Source organism: Bos grunniens, chromosome 3 (assembly GCF_055505025.1).
Source record: "Bos grunniens cultivar Pamir isolate PY7600 chromosome 3, Bosgru_T2T1.0, whole genome shotgun sequence".
Taxonomy (NCBI): domain Eukaryota; kingdom Metazoa; phylum Chordata; class Mammalia; order Artiodactyla; family Bovidae; genus Bos; species Bos grunniens.
In genome coordinates this window covers 26,597,827-26,619,006 of record NC_141167.1, presented here as the reverse complement: position 1 = coordinate 26,619,006, position 21,180 = coordinate 26,597,827, and the positions used below count along the sequence as shown (strand labels likewise).

The following is a 21,180-nucleotide window of genomic DNA, read 5'->3' as shown; positions in this document are numbered from 1 at the left end:
AAGTATATGCGAATTCTTTTCAGCTCTTCTGAACGTTTGGAATTACTTTCAAGTGAAAAGTTTAAAAATAAGTTGGAGATGATTAAGTAGAAAAAGTATATAGATAACTCTTTTGAGAAATTTGGCTGTGAAGGGGAGTAGAGAAATAGACCCAGAGAGTCAGGGTTTAAAAAATCTCTTCTAAGACAGGAGAAACTAGAATAGGTTTGTATGATGATGAGAACAATGATGGGCCTCAGCTTCTCCTTTTTAAGAGGAGAGATCTGATTAGATCCTTTCCTTAGACCCTCTAAGACTCCCCTACCTTTAGATAATGTGAGCTCCTCTGAAAATTCATTTTATTGCTTAAACTTCAACCAGGAAAAGGCATTTGGGCCACCACTGGAGGGCAGTACAAAATGATGCTGCGTGTCATTCTGGTGGTTTTTATTGTTTTCAGCTGCTGGAACAAAACAAAGCCTTTTACATGATTTTCTCTCAAATGTGTTACATGAAGAAAAACACTACACAATTCATAACAGTAGCTTGGCAGGCAGAGCAAAGGGGTGAGAGGATCCCATGCTTGGAAAAATGCCTGCCACATAAGTTTAATAGTGAATAAATGATAACAGAAAAATCGGAGCATGTCAGAGATGGAAGGGACCCTAGAGAAGGCTGACTGCAACCTCCTTTTTAAAGACATCGCCTTGGGTCCAGAAGAGAGGAGGGACTTGGCCAAAGTTACAATGACAGATAGAGAAGGTAATAGTTTCAACACTTAACTGGTTAGTCTGTGAAGACAGAGATTGTGGTTTTCTTCAAATCATATCATAAATATAGCTTGCAAAGAGACTGACCCCCATTGTTGGTACTGACACTGAGCTCCTAAAAAAATTCTGACACTTCAGTTTCGAGGTTGTGCCCCTTTCATCTTCCTAAACTTGGGAAAATATGATTACTTAACCTTTCACTCTACTGAAAAGTGTTAGTTGCTTAGTCATGTCCACCTCTTTGTGACCCCGTGGACTGTTGCTCACCAGGCTCCTCTGTCCATGGAATTCCTAGGTAAGATTACTGGAGTGGGTAGCTATTTCCTTCTCCAGGGGATCTTCCAGACTCAGGGATCTAACCCAGGTATCCCGCATAGTAGGCAGATTCTTTACTGTGTGAGCCACCAGGAAAGGCCCTTTATCAGCTGCAACCAGTCCTAATGCTCTGGACAGAATAATTCTGATCATATTAAGCCCATTTCAGACCTATAAGCAATCACGTTAGGCCTTCCTACTAACACTGAGGGGTGGATTTGAAGGCTCTTCAAAAGAAAGTGAATGGGCATGTGGCAGTACATTGTTTGGGTAGAAACAGCAGTATCAATGCAGTTGAGGGGAAGTGATCTTAAAAGGACAAACAGAAAATCCTGGTGAAATGTAAAAACTCTAAATATGACCTGTGTATATAATGGTGAAGAAAGACTTTAGACTGATCAATATACAGAAACCAATATGACTTCATACCATGCTATAAGTGGACTCAACTACATAGAAGGGCCCCTAAGCTCACATTTACCTACAGAAAACATTCAGGCATTAGCTTGCCATTTCAAAGATCTCCTAAACTGGCCCCAATCTTATATTTTGCCATAGCTCTCATCTCATGCTCCAACCACTGTTTCCTCAACACTTGCTGCAGTGGTACAACTGCTATGATGCATTAGGCTACGCTCTGCACTTGCTCAATTTTGAGGCTCATCTCAAATGACACTTTTCTTTGCATGCATTCCTTTATCTGACCCTCACACTTACTTGAAATTCTTTTTGGCTACAGCTATTGAATGCAACTGTCGTTAGCATTCATTTCATTCTGCCTTGTCTTCCCCACTTCATAGTGAGCACTTTGATGTCTTACTGTACTATTATTTCGGGGATTGTTTCTATTTATTAATAATCTACCAATAATCTTTCTTATCCTTGTACCTCTCCAGTCTTTCCAACTCACTCACTCCAACAGATTTTTGGATCCCCACCTTGGCCCTACAATCCAATGATTCTAACACCTATTCACCATTTCTTACCTATTTCATGTCCTCTCAGTTCTCTTTTTATCCACTTCAATTGCAAGGCCCAATGTTATTATCACTCCCTTGATATGTCTGAGTACCTCCCGTCTCCTCTTACTTTGTTATTTTGCCTTACAAAATTCCTATCCTGGACAATCTAACTCTTCACTTACTCTCCACCTTTGGGAAAGTGGATGAAGAAAAACTTACAACTACATCAATTAGACTTTTAAAATTCATTTACACTAACCTCAAGTGGGCCGCTAGTGCTACCTGGGAATCATTTTATTTTAAAAGTCAATCCACATGACGTAAATCACAGCAAGATCCTCTATGACTCACCTCCTGCTGCTGCTGCTGCTGCTAAGTCACTTCAGTCGTGTCCGACTCTGTGCAACCCCATAGACGGCAGCCCACCAGGCTCCCCCATCCCTGGGATTCTCCAGACAAGAACACTGGAGTGGGTCGCCATTTCCTTCTCCAATGCTTCAAAGTGAAAAGTGAAAGTGAAGTCGCTCAGTTGTGTCTGACTCTTCACGACCCCATGGACTTCAGCCCACCAGGCTCCTCCATCCATGGGATTTTCCAGGCAAGAGTACGGGAGTAGGGTGCCATTGCCTTCTCCGGACCCACCTCCTAGAGTAATGCAAATAGAAACAAAAATAATCAAGTGGGACCTAATTAAACTTACAAACTTTCACACAGCAAACTATAAACAAGGTGAGACCGCAATCCTCAGAATGGGAGAAAATAATAGCAAATGAAACAACTGACAAAGGATTAATCTCCAAAATATACAAGCAGCTCATGAAACTCAATACCAGAAAAACAAATAACCCAATCAAAAAGTGGGCAGAAGACCTAAACAGACATTTCTTCAAAGAAGACATACAGATGGCTAATAAACACATGAAAAGATGCTCATTACCAGAGAAATGCAAATCAAAACTATAATGAGATATCACCTCACACCAGTCAGAATGGACATCATCAAAAATATACAAACAATAAATGCTGGAGAGGGTGTGGGGAGAAAAGAGAACCCTCGCACTGTTGGTGGGAACATAAACTGATACAGCCACTATGGAGGACAGTATGGAGATACCTTAAAAAACTAAGAATAACACTACCATATGACCCAGTAATCCCACTACTGGGCATATGTCCTGAGGAAACCATAACTGAAAAAGATAAAAGTACCCTAGTGTGCATTCATCAGTATTTACAATAGCTAGGACATGGAAGCAACCTAGATGTCCATTGACTGACATAGATGGATAAAGAAGCTGGTATATATATACAACGGAATATTACTCAGCCATTAAAAGGAACACATTTGAGTCAGTTCTAATGAGATGGATGAACCTAGAGCCTATTATACAGAGTAAAGTAAGTCAGAAAGAGAAAAACAAGTATCGTATATTAACACATCTATATGGAATCTAGAAAGATTTGAACCGATTGCAGGGCAGCAGTGGAGATGCAGACATAGAGAACAGACTTGCAGACACAGGGCGGGAAGGAGAGGGTGGGACAAGTGGAGCGAGTAGCGTGGAAACATACATCCTGTCATATGTAAGATAGGCAGTGGGAATTTGCTGTATGACTCAGAGCTCAAACAGGTGCTCTGTGACAACAGTGCTCCATGATGGGGCAGGAGGTGGGAGGGAGGTTTAAGAGGGAGGCGATGTATGTATACTTATGGCTGATTCATATTGATGTATGGCAGAAACCAACATAATATTGCAAAGCAATTTTTCTTCAATTAAATAAATAAAAGTTCATCCACTTTCTCTAAAGATTATTTCATACATTTTCTCTCCACAAACTTTGACACCTTCCTCTTTCTTTTCCCTCTAACCAAATAGCTCACCCACCTGCATCTATGCCCACATACTCCGTCCTCCCTTCAGTACTCGAAATGCCAATCCTTTCCCCTATGTTCTTGCAACCCTGTCTCTTACCTATATAACCAATACTTCACTTTCCAAAGGATCAACCCATCAGCTTAAAAAAGTGTTATGTCTCACTTTAAGAAGTCTCTCTTAACTTCATATCCCCTTCTAGCTACCACACTATTTCTCTGCTCTCCATTTCAACTAAACTTCTCTAAAGGATTATTAGTATTCCTTGACACCAAGTCCTCTCCTTTCATTCTCTCTTGAACCCTCTTTAATCAGGCTTTATCCCTTTCCTTAACTGGAACTCTTCTTACCAAGGGCACCAAAGACCTCTGTGTTGATAAATCTGGAGGTTAATCTGGAGCCTCATCTAACTAGCTCTAGAATCCGGTTTGACACATCTGCTCACTCTTTCCTTCCTCATTTCTTCATAAAACACTTTTCTTGATTTGGCTCCAGTGTAGACACCATACTCGCCTGGTTTTGCTCTAAGCACACTGCTGCTCCTTTTCAGTCTCCTTTGCTAATTCTTCACTTTCCTGCTCTGTAACACTGGAGTGACCCAGGGTTCAGTAGTTGCACTTTGTGAATTTGTAGACATTTATTGTACAGATAGTCTCACTCAATCTCATGTCTTTAAATGCCACTGTATGCTAAGGAATATTCACTGGAAGGACTGATGCTGAAGCTGAAGCTCCAGTATTTTGGTTATCTCATGTGAACAGACAACTCATTGGAAAAGTCCCTGATGCTTGGAAAGATCGAGGGCAGAAGAGGGTGTCAGAGGATGAGATGGCTGGACAGCATCACTGATGCAATGAACATGAAATTGGGCAGACTCCAGGAGATGGTAAAGGACGGGGAGGCCTGGCATGCTGAAGTCCATGGGGTTGCAGAGTCAGACATGACTTGTGTGACTGAACAACAGCAGCATGCTAATGACATCCAAATTTATATCTCTAACTCAGACTTCTCCCCTGAACTCCAGACTCTTAATCCAATTTCATCTTTGACATTTCAACTTGTATGTCTAGAAGGTATCTTAAACCAATTCCAAGACCAAATTCCTTATGTTTTCCCCAAATTGGTTTCTTCCACCATCTTCCCTATCTCAGTAAAAGGCAATTCCTTTGCTCCAGATGCTCAGGCAAAAACCTGACATCATCTTTGACTCTTTTCTTCTTCTTATACCTCACAGTTAATTCTTTAGCAAATCCAGTGAGGCCTACCTTCATGGGCTTCCCATGTAGTTCAGCTGGTAAAGAATCCCCCCACAATGCAGGAGACCCTGGTTCGATTCCTCGGTCGGGAAGATCCACTGGAGAAGGAATAGGCTACCCACTCCAGTATTCTCGGGCTTCCCTTGTGGCTCAGCTGGTAAAGAGTCTGCCTGCAATGCGGGACACCTGGGAGACTTGGGTTGGGAAGATCCCCTGGAGAAGGGAAAGGCTATCCACTCCAGTATTCTGGCCTGGAGAATTCCACGGACTGTATAGTCCATGGGGTCGCAAGGAGTCAGATGCGACTTTCACTTTTACTTTCTACCTTCAAAATATATACATATCTGACTACGTACCATCTCTTTCCCCAGTGCTACTACCCTGCCCCAATCATCACCTGGATTATTGCAACAATCTCACATTTTTTTTAACCAATTTCTCTCTTGTTTATCTATGAACTGTTTCCCACAGTAGTCCAAATAATCTTTTTTAAACCTAAGCTATATCACATTCTTCCTCTGCTCAAAATTCTCCATCTCATTCAGAGTAAAAGGCAAAGTCTTTAAAATGACCATATCCTACTTGATACGGGACACCGTAACCTCTCGGACTTCCTCTGTTGCTCTACTCCAGCTACATTGCCTTCCTTGATGTTTCTCAAACCATCAGGCATACCCCTGCCTTGTATCTGCTGTTTGTTTTTTTTTTACCTTGATTGCTACCAATTCTAGATATACTCTTGGTCACTGTCTTAACTTTAAGTCTTTTCTCAAATGTTTACTTATTTGTGAGGATTTTTCTGACCACCCTTAGACTCTCAACCTCTCCCCCTTCTCATATAGACTCCCATCTGTTGTTCTTCCTTCCCTAATATATTTTTCTCCTTATCTACATATGATTATATAGGTATAAATTTATATAATCATGTGTATACATATATATGATACAATGTATACATATATGTGATTGTATATATGTATATAAGTATATAATCATAAGTAGATAAGGAGAAAAATATATGATTTATGAATTATACATATATTTTCCCTAATATACTTAGAATATATATAATTAGACACTGTTACTTATAATTATATGTATTATTATAAATATGAGTATTTATTATATTTATTATATGTTGTTGCTGTTCAGTACCTCAGTAGTGTCCAACTCTTTGCGACCCCATGGATTGCAGCACACCAGGCTTCCCTGTCCTTCACCATCTCCCAGAGCCTGCTCAAACTCATGTCCATTGAGTTGGTGATGCCATCCAACCATCTTGTCCTCTGTCATCCTGATCTCCTCCTGCCTTCAATCTTTCCCAGCATCAAGGTCTTTTTTAATGAATTGGCTCTTTGCATCAGGTGGCCAAAGTACTGGAGCTTCAGCTTCAGCCTCAGGCCTTCCAATGAATATTCAGGTTGATTTCTTTCAGGATTGACTGGTTTGATCTCCTTGTGGTCCGAGGGACTCTCAAAAGTCTCTTCCAACACCACAGTTCAAAAGCATCAATTCTTTGGCACTCAGCTTTCTTTATGATCCAACCCTCACATTCATACAAGACTACTAAAACCATAGCTATGACTAGCTGGACCTTGTCGGCAAGGTAATGTCTCTGCTTTATAATGTGCTGTCTAGATTTGTCATAGCTTTTCTTCCAAGGAGCAAGTGTCTTTTAATTTCATGGCTGCAGTCATCATCTGCAGTGATTTTGGAGCCCAAGAAAATAAAGTCAGTCACTGTTTCCATTGTTTCCTCCTCTATTCGCCATGAAATGATGGGACCGGATGCCATGATCTTAGTTTTTTGAATGTTGAGTTTTAAGGCAGCTTTTTCACTCTTCTCTTTCATCAAGAGGCTTTTGAGTTCCTCTTCACTTTCTGCCATAAGGGTGGTGTCATCTGCATATCTGAGGTTATTGATATTTCCCCTGGCAATCTTGATTCCAGCTTGTGTTTCATCCAGCCTGGCATTTCACACAATGTACTTGGCATATGTGTTAAATAAGCAGGGTGACAATATACAGTCTTGACATACTCCTTTCCCAATTTTGAACCAGTCTGCTGTTCCATGTCCGGTTCCAACTGTTGCTTCTTGACCTGCATACAGGTTTCTCAGGAGGCAGGTAAGGTGGTCTGATATTACCATCTCTTTAAGTATTTTCCATAGTTTGTTGTAAACCACACAGTCAAAGACTTTAGCATAGTCAATGAAGTAGAAGTAGATGTTTTTCTGGAATTCTCTTGCTATTTCTATGATCTAGAGGAGGTTGGCAGTTTGATCTCTGGTTCCCTGACTTTTCTAAATCCAGCTTGAACATCTGGGAGTTCTCAGTTCAGGTACTGTTGAAGCCTACTGCTTCAGCCAGAGCCCCTATCCCCGCGGCAGGTCACTGCTGTCCCATACTTCCGTAGGAGACACTCAAATACTCAAAGGCAGGTCTGGCTCTGTCTCTTGTGGAAGTCACTGCTTCTTTCCCTGGGTTCTTTTCACTGGGTTCTGGGGCACACAATATTTTGTTTGTACCCTCTGAACATCTCTGATGGGTCTGAGATTTGACTTTAAATGTAACAGCACCCCTCGTACCATCTTGTTGGAGGTACTCCTTTGCTCTTAGATAGGGGGTATCTTCTTTTGGTGTGATTCAATATTGTACTGTTGATGGTTGTTCAGCAACTAGTGCGATTTTGGTGTTCATGCAGGAGAAGATGAGCACACATCCTTCTACTTTGCTATTTTAGATCCTTATATTTATTATAGTCTTAGTTGTAAAAGATTTATAATTTATGAATATGTATTTTTTATTTGTGTATAATTTTATTTATAGTTTATATAATTTTCACTCTTTCCCCACTGAAATATAAGCTACATGAAGGCAGAGTTTGGTCTGTTTTGTTTACTGTTGGGTCCTCAGCACCTACAACAGTGCCTAGCACATAGTAGACTCAATAACTCTTTTTAAAATAAATGAACAAACCCTCATGATAATCCTACAAGGTAGATTATCAAGGAATTATCATGATAATTCCTACAAGATAGATCTATTTTTATCCCCTCCATTTTATGAATGAGGCAACTGGGGCTCAGATAGACTAATTTAAATGATACAACTCAGAAGTGGCAGAGATGAGGTTGAAATTAAGGTACACTTTCCTTTAAAGACTATAACTTGGGAACTCCCTGCTGTACCAGTGGTTAGGATTCTGTACTTTCACTGCCAACCACACAAGTTCAATCCCTGGTCAGGGCACTAAGATCCTGCAAACCATGTAGTAAGGCCAGTCAAATAAATAAATAAATAAAGCCCACAGCTTTAACCACTGTGGTAAACTGCCTTCTCTATGTCCTTATAATCAATCTTCTTAAGTCTATCACTGCTGCCTCTGCCTCTCTCCAAAAACTCTTACCAGGATCTCTAAAGCTTTCATGACCCCCAACCCTAACTGCTCTATCCTTTACACAGAGCCAGAGTGACTTTTCTTAGTGTGTGTGTGTGTGTGTGTGTGTGTGTGTGTGTGTGTGTGTGTACAGTTAAACGGTTTTTTACTCTACTCATAGAGTTGCACAACCATCAGTTCAGTCGCTCAGTCATGTCCAACTCTTTGCGACCCCATGAACTGCAGCATATCCGGCTTCCCTGTCCATCACCAACTCCCGGAGCCTACTCAAACTCATGTCCATTACATCGGTGATGCCATCCAACCATCTCATCCTCTGTTGTCCCCTTCTCCTCCCTCCTTCAATCTTTCCCAGCATCAGGGTCTTTTCCAATGAGTTGGTTCTTCGCATTCGGTGGCCAAAGTATCACCATTATCTAATTACAGCACATTTTCATCACCCTAGGAAGAAATCCTGTATCCATTAGCAGTCACTGTCCTTTTCCCCTTCCCCAAGCTCCTGGCAACTGCTAATATGCTTTCTGTCTCCATGGCTTTGCCTTTTCTCGATATTTCAAATAAATGGAGTCTTATGTGTTCTTTTGTATCTGGCTTCTTTCACTAAGTGTAATGTCTTCAAGGTTCATCCATGTTGCAGCATGTATCAGTATTTCATTCTTTTGCATGTGGCTATCCAGCTGCCCCCGGTGAAGGCAATGGCACCCTACTCCAGTACTCTTGCCTGGAAAATCCCATGGATGGAGGAGCCGAGTAGGCTGCAGTCCATGGGGTCGCTAAGAGTCGGACATGGCTGAGCAACTTCCCTTTCACTTTTCACTTGCATGCATTGGAGAAGGAAATGGCAACCCACTCCAGTGTTCTTGCCTGGAGAATCCCAGGGACGGCGGAGCCTGGTAGGCTGCCATCTATGGGGCTGCACAGAGTCAGACACGACTGAAGTGACTTAGCATCCAGTTGTCCCAGTACCATTTGTTGAAAAGATTATTCTTCCCCCTATTTGAATTGTCTTGGCACTCTTGTGGAAAATTCAGTGGATCATAAATACATGAGCTTATTTTTGAAGTCCCAATTCTAGTCCAATATATGTCTCTCCTTATGCCAGTACCACATTAACTTGATTATTGTACTTTTGTTGTAAGTTTGAAATCAGAAAGTGAGCCTTCCAACTCTTTTCTTCATTTTCAAGATTGAAATTGAAATTTTCCTTGAAATTCCATAGAAATTTTAGAATTGTTAGTTTCTTCAAAAATGTTAGGTGGGATTCTGGTAGGAATTACCTTGAATCTATAGATCAGTTTGGGGAGTATTGCCATCTTAGGTTTCCTAATCTGTGAATGTGAGTAGTGTTTCCATTTATTTAGGTTTTCTTTAATTTCTTTCAATGAGGTTTTGTAGTTTTCAATTATAAGTCTTATACTTCTTCTTTGGTTGAATATCAGCTGAAATCTTTGGCTTGCAATATAGAGACAATATTGAAAATAACAAAACCCCCATTGAGCACTGAGAGTGTATATATACAGTTAAATGCAAACGTGATGCTACCCTTCTATTTACATACTTTGATTTTCTGGACTGGGGGACAGAGTGGATAGTGTTTCCAGTGTAAGTATGTGCCTTTTTTGGTATCTTTTAATACCAACTATTGCTGTGGTTTGAGACAGTTTCCTCAGATTTTTAAAATTTGACAGACTTGCTTTAGATCTCTGTCAGGGATGAACAGGGGACTCTTATAAAGATAACCAAATCCTTAATCATCATTATCATAACCATAATGTGATCATTCCCATTTGTTAGGCACTTATTCCCATTCCCATGTACTGCTGCTGCTGCTGCTGCTAAGTCACTTCAGTCGTGTCCGACTCTGTGAGACTCCATAGACCACAGCCCACCAGCCTCCCCCGTCCCTTGGGATTCTTCAGGCAAGAACACTGGAGTGGATTGCCATTTCCTTCTCTAGTGCATGAAAGTGAAAAGTAAAAATGAAGTCGCTCAGTCGTGTCTGACTCAGCAACCCCATGGACTGCAGCCTATCAGGCACCTCTGTCCATGGGATTTTCCAGACAAGAGTCCATGTACTAGACACTGAAAAATGCTTTATAAGCATCAACTATTTAATTTCCTTAATATAGTTTGCATAAAACTGAGACTTGAAGACTTTAAATAACTTGTCCATGATGTTATAATTTTAGCAGACGACCTTGATTCAGTCTCAAATTTGTCTGATTCCAAAGTCCATCCTCTTAACCACTGGCCTGATGTCAGGGTTCCTGGCCTATAAACCTGACTTCCTTCTGGAAGGATATAATAAGTTTCTGATTGTGTTTTTAAAAAATCAAGGCCACCAGATTTGAAAATATTGATCAACACAAAACAGTAGTTGTCAAGACTTCTTTGGCAGTACAGCGATTAACTTTGCCTCCCAATGCAGGAGGTACAGGTTTGACCTCTAGTCGGGGAGTTAAGATTCCACATGCCTGGAAGTCAAAAAACCAAATCATAATAAAAAGAACCAATATTGTAACAAATTCAATACAGACTTAAAAAAAAAAAAACACCCAACAATGACTGTCCCATTTGCTTCCACTGGTGATTTTGCATCTCTGGGAATCTCCAGACAGACACATTACTCCAATTCTGGTCTAGCCATGATTCCCTCCAAGTATTTCCTAACATCCTTTTCTCCATTTTCATCTGCGAGTTCCCCCCTCTTCCATTCCCACCATGCTCCAGCCTACCAAACATCTCCACATACCCAGAACATACTTGTTCTTCTGTGTTTGTTGCCACATACTTTTCACCTGGAACAACCTGGCCTTGTTCTCGGCCAATGGTCAGGAGTTTGATGAGAAGTCCCTGGAGATTTTTAAACAGGGAAATGATAAGATCTAATGTACATTTTAAAAAGATCACTCTGCCTGTAAGGATAACAGATGTAGGTGCAAACATGAAATTGGAGCGATTAAGGAGATTTAGCAGTGGTCCAGGAAAAGGTGAAGTGAAGACACACCCAGTGAAGACAGGGAGAAATGGTCAGATATGGAATTTTGAAAATAGAATTGGAATTTCAGATATATACTGAGGGTTGAGCCAGCAAAACTTGCTGATAGTTTGGACTTGGGTTATGAAAGAAAGCACAGAATCAAGGATGAAAAGCGATGAAGGCCTGAACAAGGCATCTTCTATTTGTGTTATGAGATGTTCAATACACAGTCATCGTTTTACACTGAGACACAACTGTGATTGTGGCTTAGAACATCTTTGACTGAAAGAGTTGTCTGTCTGTCCTCATGTGTGCATTTGGGATATCTTAGCTTTCTTCATGTATTAATACATGAACCTTCGAAGTGCAGGATTCTGTGCTAGGTCTGTCACAAAAGTTGTCATAAAAGTTTCCACAAATCCTTGGAAGTAGGAGTTAATATCCCTATTTTACAGAGAAAGAAACTAAGACAATTTATGATTTCACTGAGGGTGCATATTTAGTAAGGGGCTGAGCTGAGATTTGAAGTCAAATTTTACTAAAAGCCCATGCTTATGTCACTGCAATAATTCAAAGTTACAGAATCAGAATTCCCCAAACTTTTCTCCTCATTAATTGAAGCCTCTGTTGACTCTCATGTGCCCTACTTTAGAGCCCAAGGCTGGCAAACAGGACAGCTTTGTTCTGTCTGTAGTCCATCTGCAGACTTGTCTTGTGATTTAGGGCAAGCTTCTTAATTTGATGGTGTCTCAGCATTCCCACATGTTAAGCAGGACTTGTAATTAGTGATGGAGACAATGCTTTGAAATCTGCAGATGAAAGGACCTGCAGCCTTGAGTGCAAATATTTTCTTTCCTATGGTGTTCGTTTCGTTTCTTATAGCTTGCAGGACCCTTGATAAGGAAAGGAACAAAAAAAGAAAGAAAGGAAAAAAAGGAAATAGGGCAAGTGTAAAACTGTACTTGCTTGCTTGCTAGAAGACAGTGGAACTTCGGGGTCACAAATGTAGTAATCTGAAAAAAATTTTAAGGCAGACTTTTTTTACAATGTTCCATTCCCTTTAATGACCCCCATTGAAGATCTTCAAAAATGATTTCTATTTTGTTTCTGACTCCTTAAACCCTATTCTCCAGGAGGAAGCAAAAGGAGCTAATATTTATCTAGTGTCTGTTGTATGCCAGGTATCATGCTAAATGCTTTCACATGAAACCTTGTCTAATCATTATCATAGTACTATCAGATAGGTGCTATTGTTACCTTCAGTTTAAAGGAGAGGAAACTGTGGCTTGGTATGGTTCTTTGACTTGTCCAAGGTCACAAAATTAAGAAGTTGAAGCAAGTTGGGTCTTCCCAGTTCTAAATTCAACGTTCCCCTGAAAAATTAGCAATGGCAATTTTGAACTGTCGCATCACACCCTGGGTGTGTGTGGCATTTAAAAATCTCTTACTGCTTGTTCTTTTCAGTCCCTGGCACAGAGACAGTTATTTGTACAACACAATTGTTATTATTGTGCAGCCTCACATATTTTTTCTGCCCTGGGCAAACATGAACAATAATGGACTATATTTATGAAACCAGCAGCTTGGAAGCATGAGCTTCAGATTACCATTACAATTGTAGTTTAATTTTTTTCTTTTTTGGTAGCTTAGCACCATTTATATAGAAGGGCTTTCTCAAAGTCTCATGCCAATAATCTGGTTTATTGTATATTCAGAGAGCCCTTCACAGTTTTTTTTTTTCTTCTCCCATAATTTCGATCAATCATCCTGCATTTCTAAAAGCTGACATAACAGATGTGCAGTGTTCATGAAGAGCTGATATGACAGTCACCTCCCAAAGTTGGAAAACAAAGAAATAAAAGTAGCTGTAATTTCTCTTCCAGGTGGTTTGGGGAAGAGGAGTGGGAATTTGGATAGAAAGATGGAAAGGTAAGCTAATGACAAAGATGTTTATGATCTAAATTCTCCTCTTCAAGATCATCTGAGTTTAGGATGATCTTCCTAAACTCAGAGCCTCATCTTCAGCTTTTCATGTCAAAAGCTCCATTTTATGAAGTCTTCTTAGGAGAGATCAATGACTGCAGGACAATTGGGGCCTGGTGGGCCCCAATCCATGGGGTTGCAAAGAGTCAGACACAACTGAGCGACTAACATACAATAGATACTGCTAACTGCTAAGTCACTTCAGTTGTGTCCGACTCTGTGCGACCCCATAGACGGCAGCCCATCAGGCTCCCCCATTCCTAGGATTCTCCAGGCAAGAACACTGGAGTGGGTTGCCATTTCCTTCTCCAATGCATGAAAGTGAAAAGTGAAAGTCAAGTTGCTCAGTCCTGTCCAACCCTCAGCGACCCCATGGACTGAAGCCTTCCAGGCTCCTCCGTCCATGGGATTTTCTAGGCAAGAGTACTGGAGTGGGGTGCCATTGCCTTCTCCTACAATATTTAAGGTATCTGCAAAACTGACTTAGTAATTGGAGGGTTGTTTGACAGAAAGTTAAAAGGTGATCTTGAAGAATGGTATTCTTAGAGCTGCCACTTCAGGCCAGGTTCTTTAATAAGGCATTTATGGAGAATCCCAGGGACGGGGGAGCCTGGTGGGCTGCCGTCTATGGGGTCGCCCAGAGTCGTACACGAGTGAAGCAACTTAGCAGCAGCAGCAGCATGCATAATTTCTAGTCCTTACAACATCTCTACACGGTAGGTATTATTGTTTCCAATGTGCACATAAGGATATGAAGGTTACAGACCCAGAGACATTAAGTTGCCTTAAAAAAAAAACAGGTAAGTCCTTTTTGTCTGCTCCATGAAGTTCATTTTCTTTACAACAAATTAGATCATAACATATCTTCCATTAGCTACATTTTACTCTCCTAAAATAGATTTGTGATATGACCCAGTGCTTTGATGAGATCTGGGACACAAATTTGCAAACTGTCACTGGTGTGTCATCTAAAAAAAAATCCAGTCCCGGAAGTTCTAGGCCTTTCTGGGAATTTGGACCATCACTCCCACCCCCTACTTTGTCAAGTTTTTAATTTAAACCAGAACCAATGAGCAAAAAAGGAAGTCAATGCAAATTATTGGTGGTCTGGAAGGGAGCATGGGGGCAATTCTTATACAAGCAGTCTTCCCTTGCTTAGGGGTCTGATCATCACTATTACTATTTTAACCAAGGTCCGAATCTGCTCTAAGTAGTCCTTACTTAAACAAGTTATTTATAAAATATTTGTTCCCTGGTTTTCTAATTTTTGAAATGGAGATAGAATGAGGATTCAAATATTAACTACACATGAGACTATGCACTCATTCAGTTCAACAAACGTTTACCACATACCAATTCAACTCCAGTTGTTAGATGCTATATATAAAAACATTCATAAACTGTGAAAAGCAATATTGTGCAAAGACAATGTGCTGTTTTTGACTTAATATAAATCATACAATAATTATAACAATAAATAATTCCTTATATTTTCTCAACATTTTCCAAATCGACTTGCTCATTTTTTTTTTTTAATATGTGGGAAATGGAGTCTCAAACAGGTTGAATGATTAGTCTGAGGTCACATATTGACTTAAATACTCTCCTTACTACCCCATGTTGAGTTCTATAAAACTGTACACCAGGGACTCCCAAGAGTCCCTGTCCTCCAAGAGTAATATCTTATATCTCATATGGTTTGGTGGAGTCTCCTCAAATAGCAAGTGCGTTTGTACTCTATGAAATTAAAAGACCCTTACTTCTTAGAAGAAAAGCTATTACAAACCTAGACAGTGTATTAAAAAGCAGAGACATCATTTTGCTGACCAAAGTCCATATAGTCAAAGCCATGGTTTTTCCAGTAGTCATGTACAGATCTGAGAGCTAGACCATAAAGAAGGCTGAGCACTGAAGAATTGGTGTCTTTGAATTGTGGCGCTGGAGAAGACTCTTGAGAGTCCCTTGGATGGCAAGGAGATCAAACCAGTCAATCCTACAGGAAGTCAACCCTGAATATTCATTGGAAGGACTGATGCTGAAGCTGAAACCCCAATACTTTGGTCACATGTACTAGAGTTTCAGCTTCACTGAGCCAACTCATTGGAAAAGACCCTGATGCTGGGAAAGATTGAAGGCAAAAGGAGAAGGGGGAAGCAGAGGATGAGATGGTTAGAAAGCATCACCAACTCAATGGACATGAATTTGAGGAAACTCCATAAGATAGTGGAGGATAGAGGAGCCTGGTGTGCTGCAGTCCATGGGGTCTCAAAGAGTTAGACATGACTTAGCTACTGAACAACAACAATTGTATTCCCAATAGCAATTTATTCTATGACTTTAAGATTTCTTAACTAAATCTGTGTATCTACAACTTAAGGTATTTCCATATGTTATCTCATTCATCCTCACAATAACTCTAAGGTTGTACAAGTAGTAAATAGTTGAGACAGGATTGGAATGTGGATGTTTCTGATGTCCAAGCCCTGTTTATTCCACTACGGTATAATGCTTTGGTTACTGGCTGTGTAACCTTGGGAAAAATCCCTTAATATCTGTGATCTTCAGTTACCTCATCTGTAGAGTGGATATGATGATTACTACCTTTCAGAGTTGTTGAGTTCAAAAGTGATAATGTAAATTAGGAAATCAAAGTAGAAACATCAGTGGTGGTTACAGCTGATAAATGTACCAGGTGGGAAAGGAGTAATTTAAAACATTATCTCCCCTTCTCCCTCAAGTTAAAAAGAATAACAGCAGAAAGAGGTCAAAGGAGACTCTTTTGAATAAGTGGTTGCTCACCAGACTTGCATGGCTGGCTCTTCATTGCCTAGTCTTTGTAAAAAAGGGGTGTGAGAAGAGTCAGTAATTTCTGAGGGCATTTCTGGGATGGTTCGCCTGTGGTGGCAAAGGTCTAAAACCTTATGTGAGGTTAACCCCATTCTTGGCTTGTTCATTTGATTCTCCTTGTGTGTGAAATGGGGACTACTACGATAATGCTGAGAGTGTGTGGGCCTGATAGAGTCATGGTTCGTTGTTGTGGGAAGCCACCATGACTAAGAAAGGAAGGCGAGTTCTAGGCAAAAACATTTATTGAGGTCTAGTCTGTGCTAGGCTAAATTGTGAGAGGGATGTAGTTGTGAGACAGCCCTCTGTTCTCATGGATTTTGCAATCTGGTTGGGGTATAGAAAAAGCCCTCAACTAACTCCAAGGCAGAGTGTAGGGATAATGTCAGAGCAACTAAAGGGTGGGGTGGGATTTCCTAGAAGGCTTCCTGAAGTAGGTGGCATATAAGCCAAACCTTTAAAGATAAGGATTTCAAGTTACTGGTTATTTCAACTGAAAAGGGCAGCATGAGAAAGTATAGGCTGTGTTATGTTTAACTTGGCAGGAACAAAGACCTTATACTAGTACAAAACACATTCCAGGATCTGAAGATATATATATATATATACATCAAAAAGAGTCCTTGCCATTGAGGAGCGCTCAGTCTAGAGGGTCCGTTCAGTTCAGTCGCTCAGTAGTGTCTGACTCTTTGTTACCCCATGAACTGCAGCACACCAGGTTTCCCTGCCCATCACCAACTCTTGGAGCTGGCTCAAACTCATGTCTATCAAGTTGGTGAGGCCATCCAACCATCTCGTCTAGAGGGCAGACAGATATAAAGAGTCATTAGGGTGATGATGACATCATAAGATAGAGAAGAAATGTTCAGATAAGTGTGTAAATCTGACTTGTGGAGGTCAGGAGTTACTTTGTAAAGGAGGTGGTACTTCGGTGGTGTCTTGAGAGAGAGCAGGAGGGGTTTGCCAGAGGGACTAAGAAGGGAGTTAGGAGTGCTGCAGCCCCTGAGGAGGCCCCAGTGCTCTTTCACTGAACTGGGGTCTAAGTGTGGCAGGCAGCCAGTGAGCCTGGAGAGTATTTATTTCCCTTCCTACCTAGATTTTGACTTAAGATAGTCTTCTCTTTTGATATTACCCCCTAATGTTGTTGTTCAGTAGCTCAGTCACGTCTAACTCTTTGTGACCTCATGGACTGCAGCACGCCAGGCTTCCCTGTCCATCACCATCTCTTGGAGTTTGCTCAAACTCATGTCCATTGAGTCAGTGATGCCATTCAATCAAATCTTCTCTGTCCTCCCCTTCTCCTCCTGCCTTCAATCTTTCCCAGCATCAGGGTCTTTTCTAATGAGTGGGTTCTTCACATCAGGGGGCCAACCTATTGGAGCTTCAGCGTCAGCATCAGTCCTTCCAATGAATATTCAGGGTTGATTTCCTCTGGGATTGACTGGTTTGATCTCCTTGGGGTCCAAGGGACTCTCAAGAGTCTTCTCCAACACCACAGTTTGAAAGCATCAATTCTTCAGGTGCTCACCCTAATAGAAGATGGTTAAATGAAAAGTTTTGGAGTCACACTTGGATTCTAACCCACCAGCTATCTGATCAGTTGTAGGCCCTTACATATGACACTTATTTGTGTTTCAGTTTCATTTGTACAACTTATTTATGTCTCAGTTCCTTCATTTACACAATTTAAAAATAAAAGCGTCCAACACAGATTCTGGCATATAAAAAGTACCGTTATTATTTCCTATCATTATCTCATTTAATCCTCGCAAGCAACTTGGACTTTGGATATAGTTCTTCCCATTTTTCAGAAGCAGAGGCTTAGCGTGGGTAGGTGATCCGCTAAAGTTCTCAGGACAATCTGGAGTTGCCTCTGCCTCCACAGCCCGTCCGCCTTAATTACTTGTCCGCGCCGGGTTTTCTCAGGAGGCCCCGGGGCAGGCTCCGGTCCAGCAGCAAAAACTCCGGCGCCAGGATTTGGGTGTCTCCGAGGCCTGTGCCGGGCGGGCGGGGCCAGGCGAGGCGGGGTGGACGAGAGGAGGGAAGTTGTCGAAGTTAGGGGAGACGCCCGCCAGCCCGCCCGGGCCTCGCCTCCGGCCGCTCCCTCCGCCTCCTCCCCGCCCCGAGCCCCCGTCTGCCCGTCCTTCCTTCCCCTCCCGTGCATGATGGAAACACCATGGCTGCGGCGGCCCAGCTCTCCCTGACACAGGTAACGCCGCCCGCCGGTCCGCCGGGCTCGGCCGGCCGGTGTCCCCGGCCCCCTCCCCCACCGCCCTATAGTTCACCGACCCGAGCAGTTTCTCTCCGCCCCGGGCGGGGCGGCCGATACTGAGAGCGCGCGCGCGCGCCTGTGAATGTGTCTGTGAGTGTGACTGCGGGAGGACGCCATCCTGAGCCGGTACCTCCGCCACTCGCGCCCCGGCCCCGCCCCACGCGGCGCCCCCTCCTCCCGACCCCTCCGTGCCCCAGTCCCGCAGGATGGGAGCCCGACCCTCTCCTGTCCGCCTTCACCCACCCGGGAAGTTTCCTCCTTCCAGGCCAGACGCACCCCAGGTGAGCTCCTGTTGAGCTCGTGCGGTTCAGTCTCACCGCCGGGTCAGCCCTCGCCCCGCACGAGGCTCACCCTCGGGACAGGCAGCGTCACCTTCCCGAGCCAGGCGCTCAGGGCCCCCTCCCAGCCAGGCTTTTTCCTCGCTAAACCGGCCTTTTCCCACTGGAGTCCGACGAAAGCCCTCCCTTTCCCAGCAGTTTCCTCCAGTCAGCCTGTCTTCCAAATAAGTCTCATCCTCCCCGAGCGCGTTCTTACCCCGCTAGCCCCTTCCTGGCTTCAGCCTCTTCTGCTGATCAGGTTTCCTGCTGGGTGAGATCCCTCGATTCAGTCTTTCCCTCCTCAGTTCTGCTACCACTCCTACCGGGTAGGCTCTCTATCGCTGTCCTTGGGGATAGCAAGGAAACATCCTTTCACAGGTGTGATGGTTCCTCCCGTCTTGGTGCTGGGAAGGACCAAAGAGATCACTCGTCCTGGGGGAACCTTCACCGAAACCTGTGTGCTCTGTTCTGTCTTGCCTTTCTGCTTCCTTCAGAGTCAGTCCTCGTGCTTCCCAGAAAACCGCTCAGCATCAATCATCCTGGGAACCTTGTTCCTCCCTCTCCGTTGGGAAAACCAATTACAATCTTCCGGTGATGTCCTGGATGGAGAGAGGTGGTACGCCTGTTAGTCCCTTGGCGCTTCTCAGACCATATCTCACCCTAACCTCACCTTCTCAGCCTGTTCTCTCCAGAACCGGTGGCCACGGACTTTCCCGTTGGGGCCCACGCCAGCCTTCCTGCCTGCCCTGTCGTATCTCCCTGCCACCTTGTATTCTTGGCCTGGATATCTCAGGGTTTCTGAGGCAAAACATTGGGATAGGTTATACATTTGGGCTGGAAAGTTTTCTGTTTGAGGAGGAAGAGACTTTGGGGGTGTTTTGCCTAGCATTCTAGGATAAACTTGAGTGAAAAATGTTCCCCTCAGTAACCAGGAATCACAGAAACATGTGCCTTAGGTAAAATAAGTAACTTCAGCTTGTAGGAATTTTCAGCTTCGTAAGTGCGAGGTCTGTTACTTCCCAGTGTATTTAGTCTTGCTTATCCTATTTTGACAAGCAGATAAATGGGGAAGGAGACTTAGAATGTGGTGATGTAGTCTTGGTAGTGAATCTCTTTGGAAGGGTCCTCCTGAAACTCAAACTTGAGGAATAGCAACATTGACTTATGGGTGTTCAGTCTTTAACAGTCTGGTTAGTGATATGCATTAAACAAGATCCTGTTGGCAAGCTGTTGCTCTTCCGCTCTACTGGCCAATTCCAGCGAGAGTTCTCCCCTCTTGAAGATTTTGTTCTCCTGAGAACTTCTACAGATTTGCTCCTTAGTTGTGTGCGTACTTTATTTTCTTCCTGGGTAAGGCTATGTTTTTAGTTTCTATTTACTGTCATTCATCTCTGAATATTTTCTTCCGGCTCTTGTCAGTGTTACAGACAGTTAAATAATTTAAATGTGTTCTTGTGGTTATATATTTAAATATTAACATGTACACAGAGTAAATACTGAATCAGGAGTATTATCGTTCAGTGTTTCACATATGAGAGAACAAACATTGATGGTTCATTTATATTGAATATATAGATAAGTCAAGTTAGAACATTTTGATTTTAAGACGTTTTTTGGTCGCTAAGTTGTGTCCCACTGTATTACAACCCCGTGGATTGTTAGCTGGCCAGACTACTCTGTCTATGGGATTTCCCAGGCAAGAAAAATGGAGCGGGTTGCCATTTCCTTCTCCAGAGGATCCTCCCCACCCAGGGATCAAACCTTCATCTCCTGCAGTGACAGGCAGGTTCTTTATCGTTGAGCCACCAGGGAAGCCCTTTAAGACATTAGGAAGCAATAAGATATATTGTAAAGGCACTGGAAAGAGAACATTCCCAAGTGTTTAAATACCTAATGTGCCTCCTTGTTATTTTAAAACTTGGCTGATTTGTGTTTTTAAATTGAATTTTTAACTGCTTGAGGCAAATAAACTGAGATAACAGTGCAACCTGGTTTCATATTCATTATTGATCTGTTTATGTCACCATCACCCCCTCACAACACACTCAGACGTAGGCATACTCAGGTGAGATCCTACATGGCAGGGACATCTTTCATCACCCTCAGCGCATATCTGGAAGAAAGTTATTAATAATATTTGTCTTATGAATGACTGAAAATTCTGAATAACTCTGGGACAGTTACAAAGATTAAACAGATGCTGAAGTTAGTTTCTGCCCCTGGTTATTAA

General features: G+C 42.3%; 2 protein-coding genes across 27 annotated transcripts in view; one reads left to right on the top strand and one right to left on the bottom strand.

The window, feature by feature from the left end:
* OSBPL9 (oxysterol binding protein like 9) overlaps positions 1–19,607 on the bottom strand; it is a 266,637-nt gene extending 247,030 nt beyond the window's left edge. The window contains exon 1 of one of the 4 annotated variants that reach the window (XM_086387899.1): positions 19,168–19,607. The gene's annotated coding sequence lies outside the window, so the exon portion shown is untranslated. The remainder of the gene's footprint in view (positions 1–19,167) is intronic. The other 3 variants (XM_086387889.1, XM_086387886.1, XM_086387977.1) reach the window with 3 other exon arrangements.
* Positions 18,395–21,180, top strand: part of EPS15 (epidermal growth factor receptor pathway substrate 15) — a 140,304-nt gene continuing 137,518 nt past the window's right edge. For 12 of the 23 annotated variants that reach the window (XM_086387753.1, XM_086387720.1, XM_086387703.1 and 9 more), the window contains exon 1: positions 18,395–18,570. In XM_086387753.1, coding sequence (XP_086243879.1) covers positions 18,538–18,570 — 33 coding nt within the window. In that variant the 5' untranslated portion in view covers positions 18,395–18,537. Of the gene's footprint in view, positions 18,915–21,180 lie in introns of all 23 variants that reach the window. The other 11 variants (XM_086387838.1, XM_086387743.1, XM_086387650.1 and 8 more) reach the window with 1 other exon arrangement.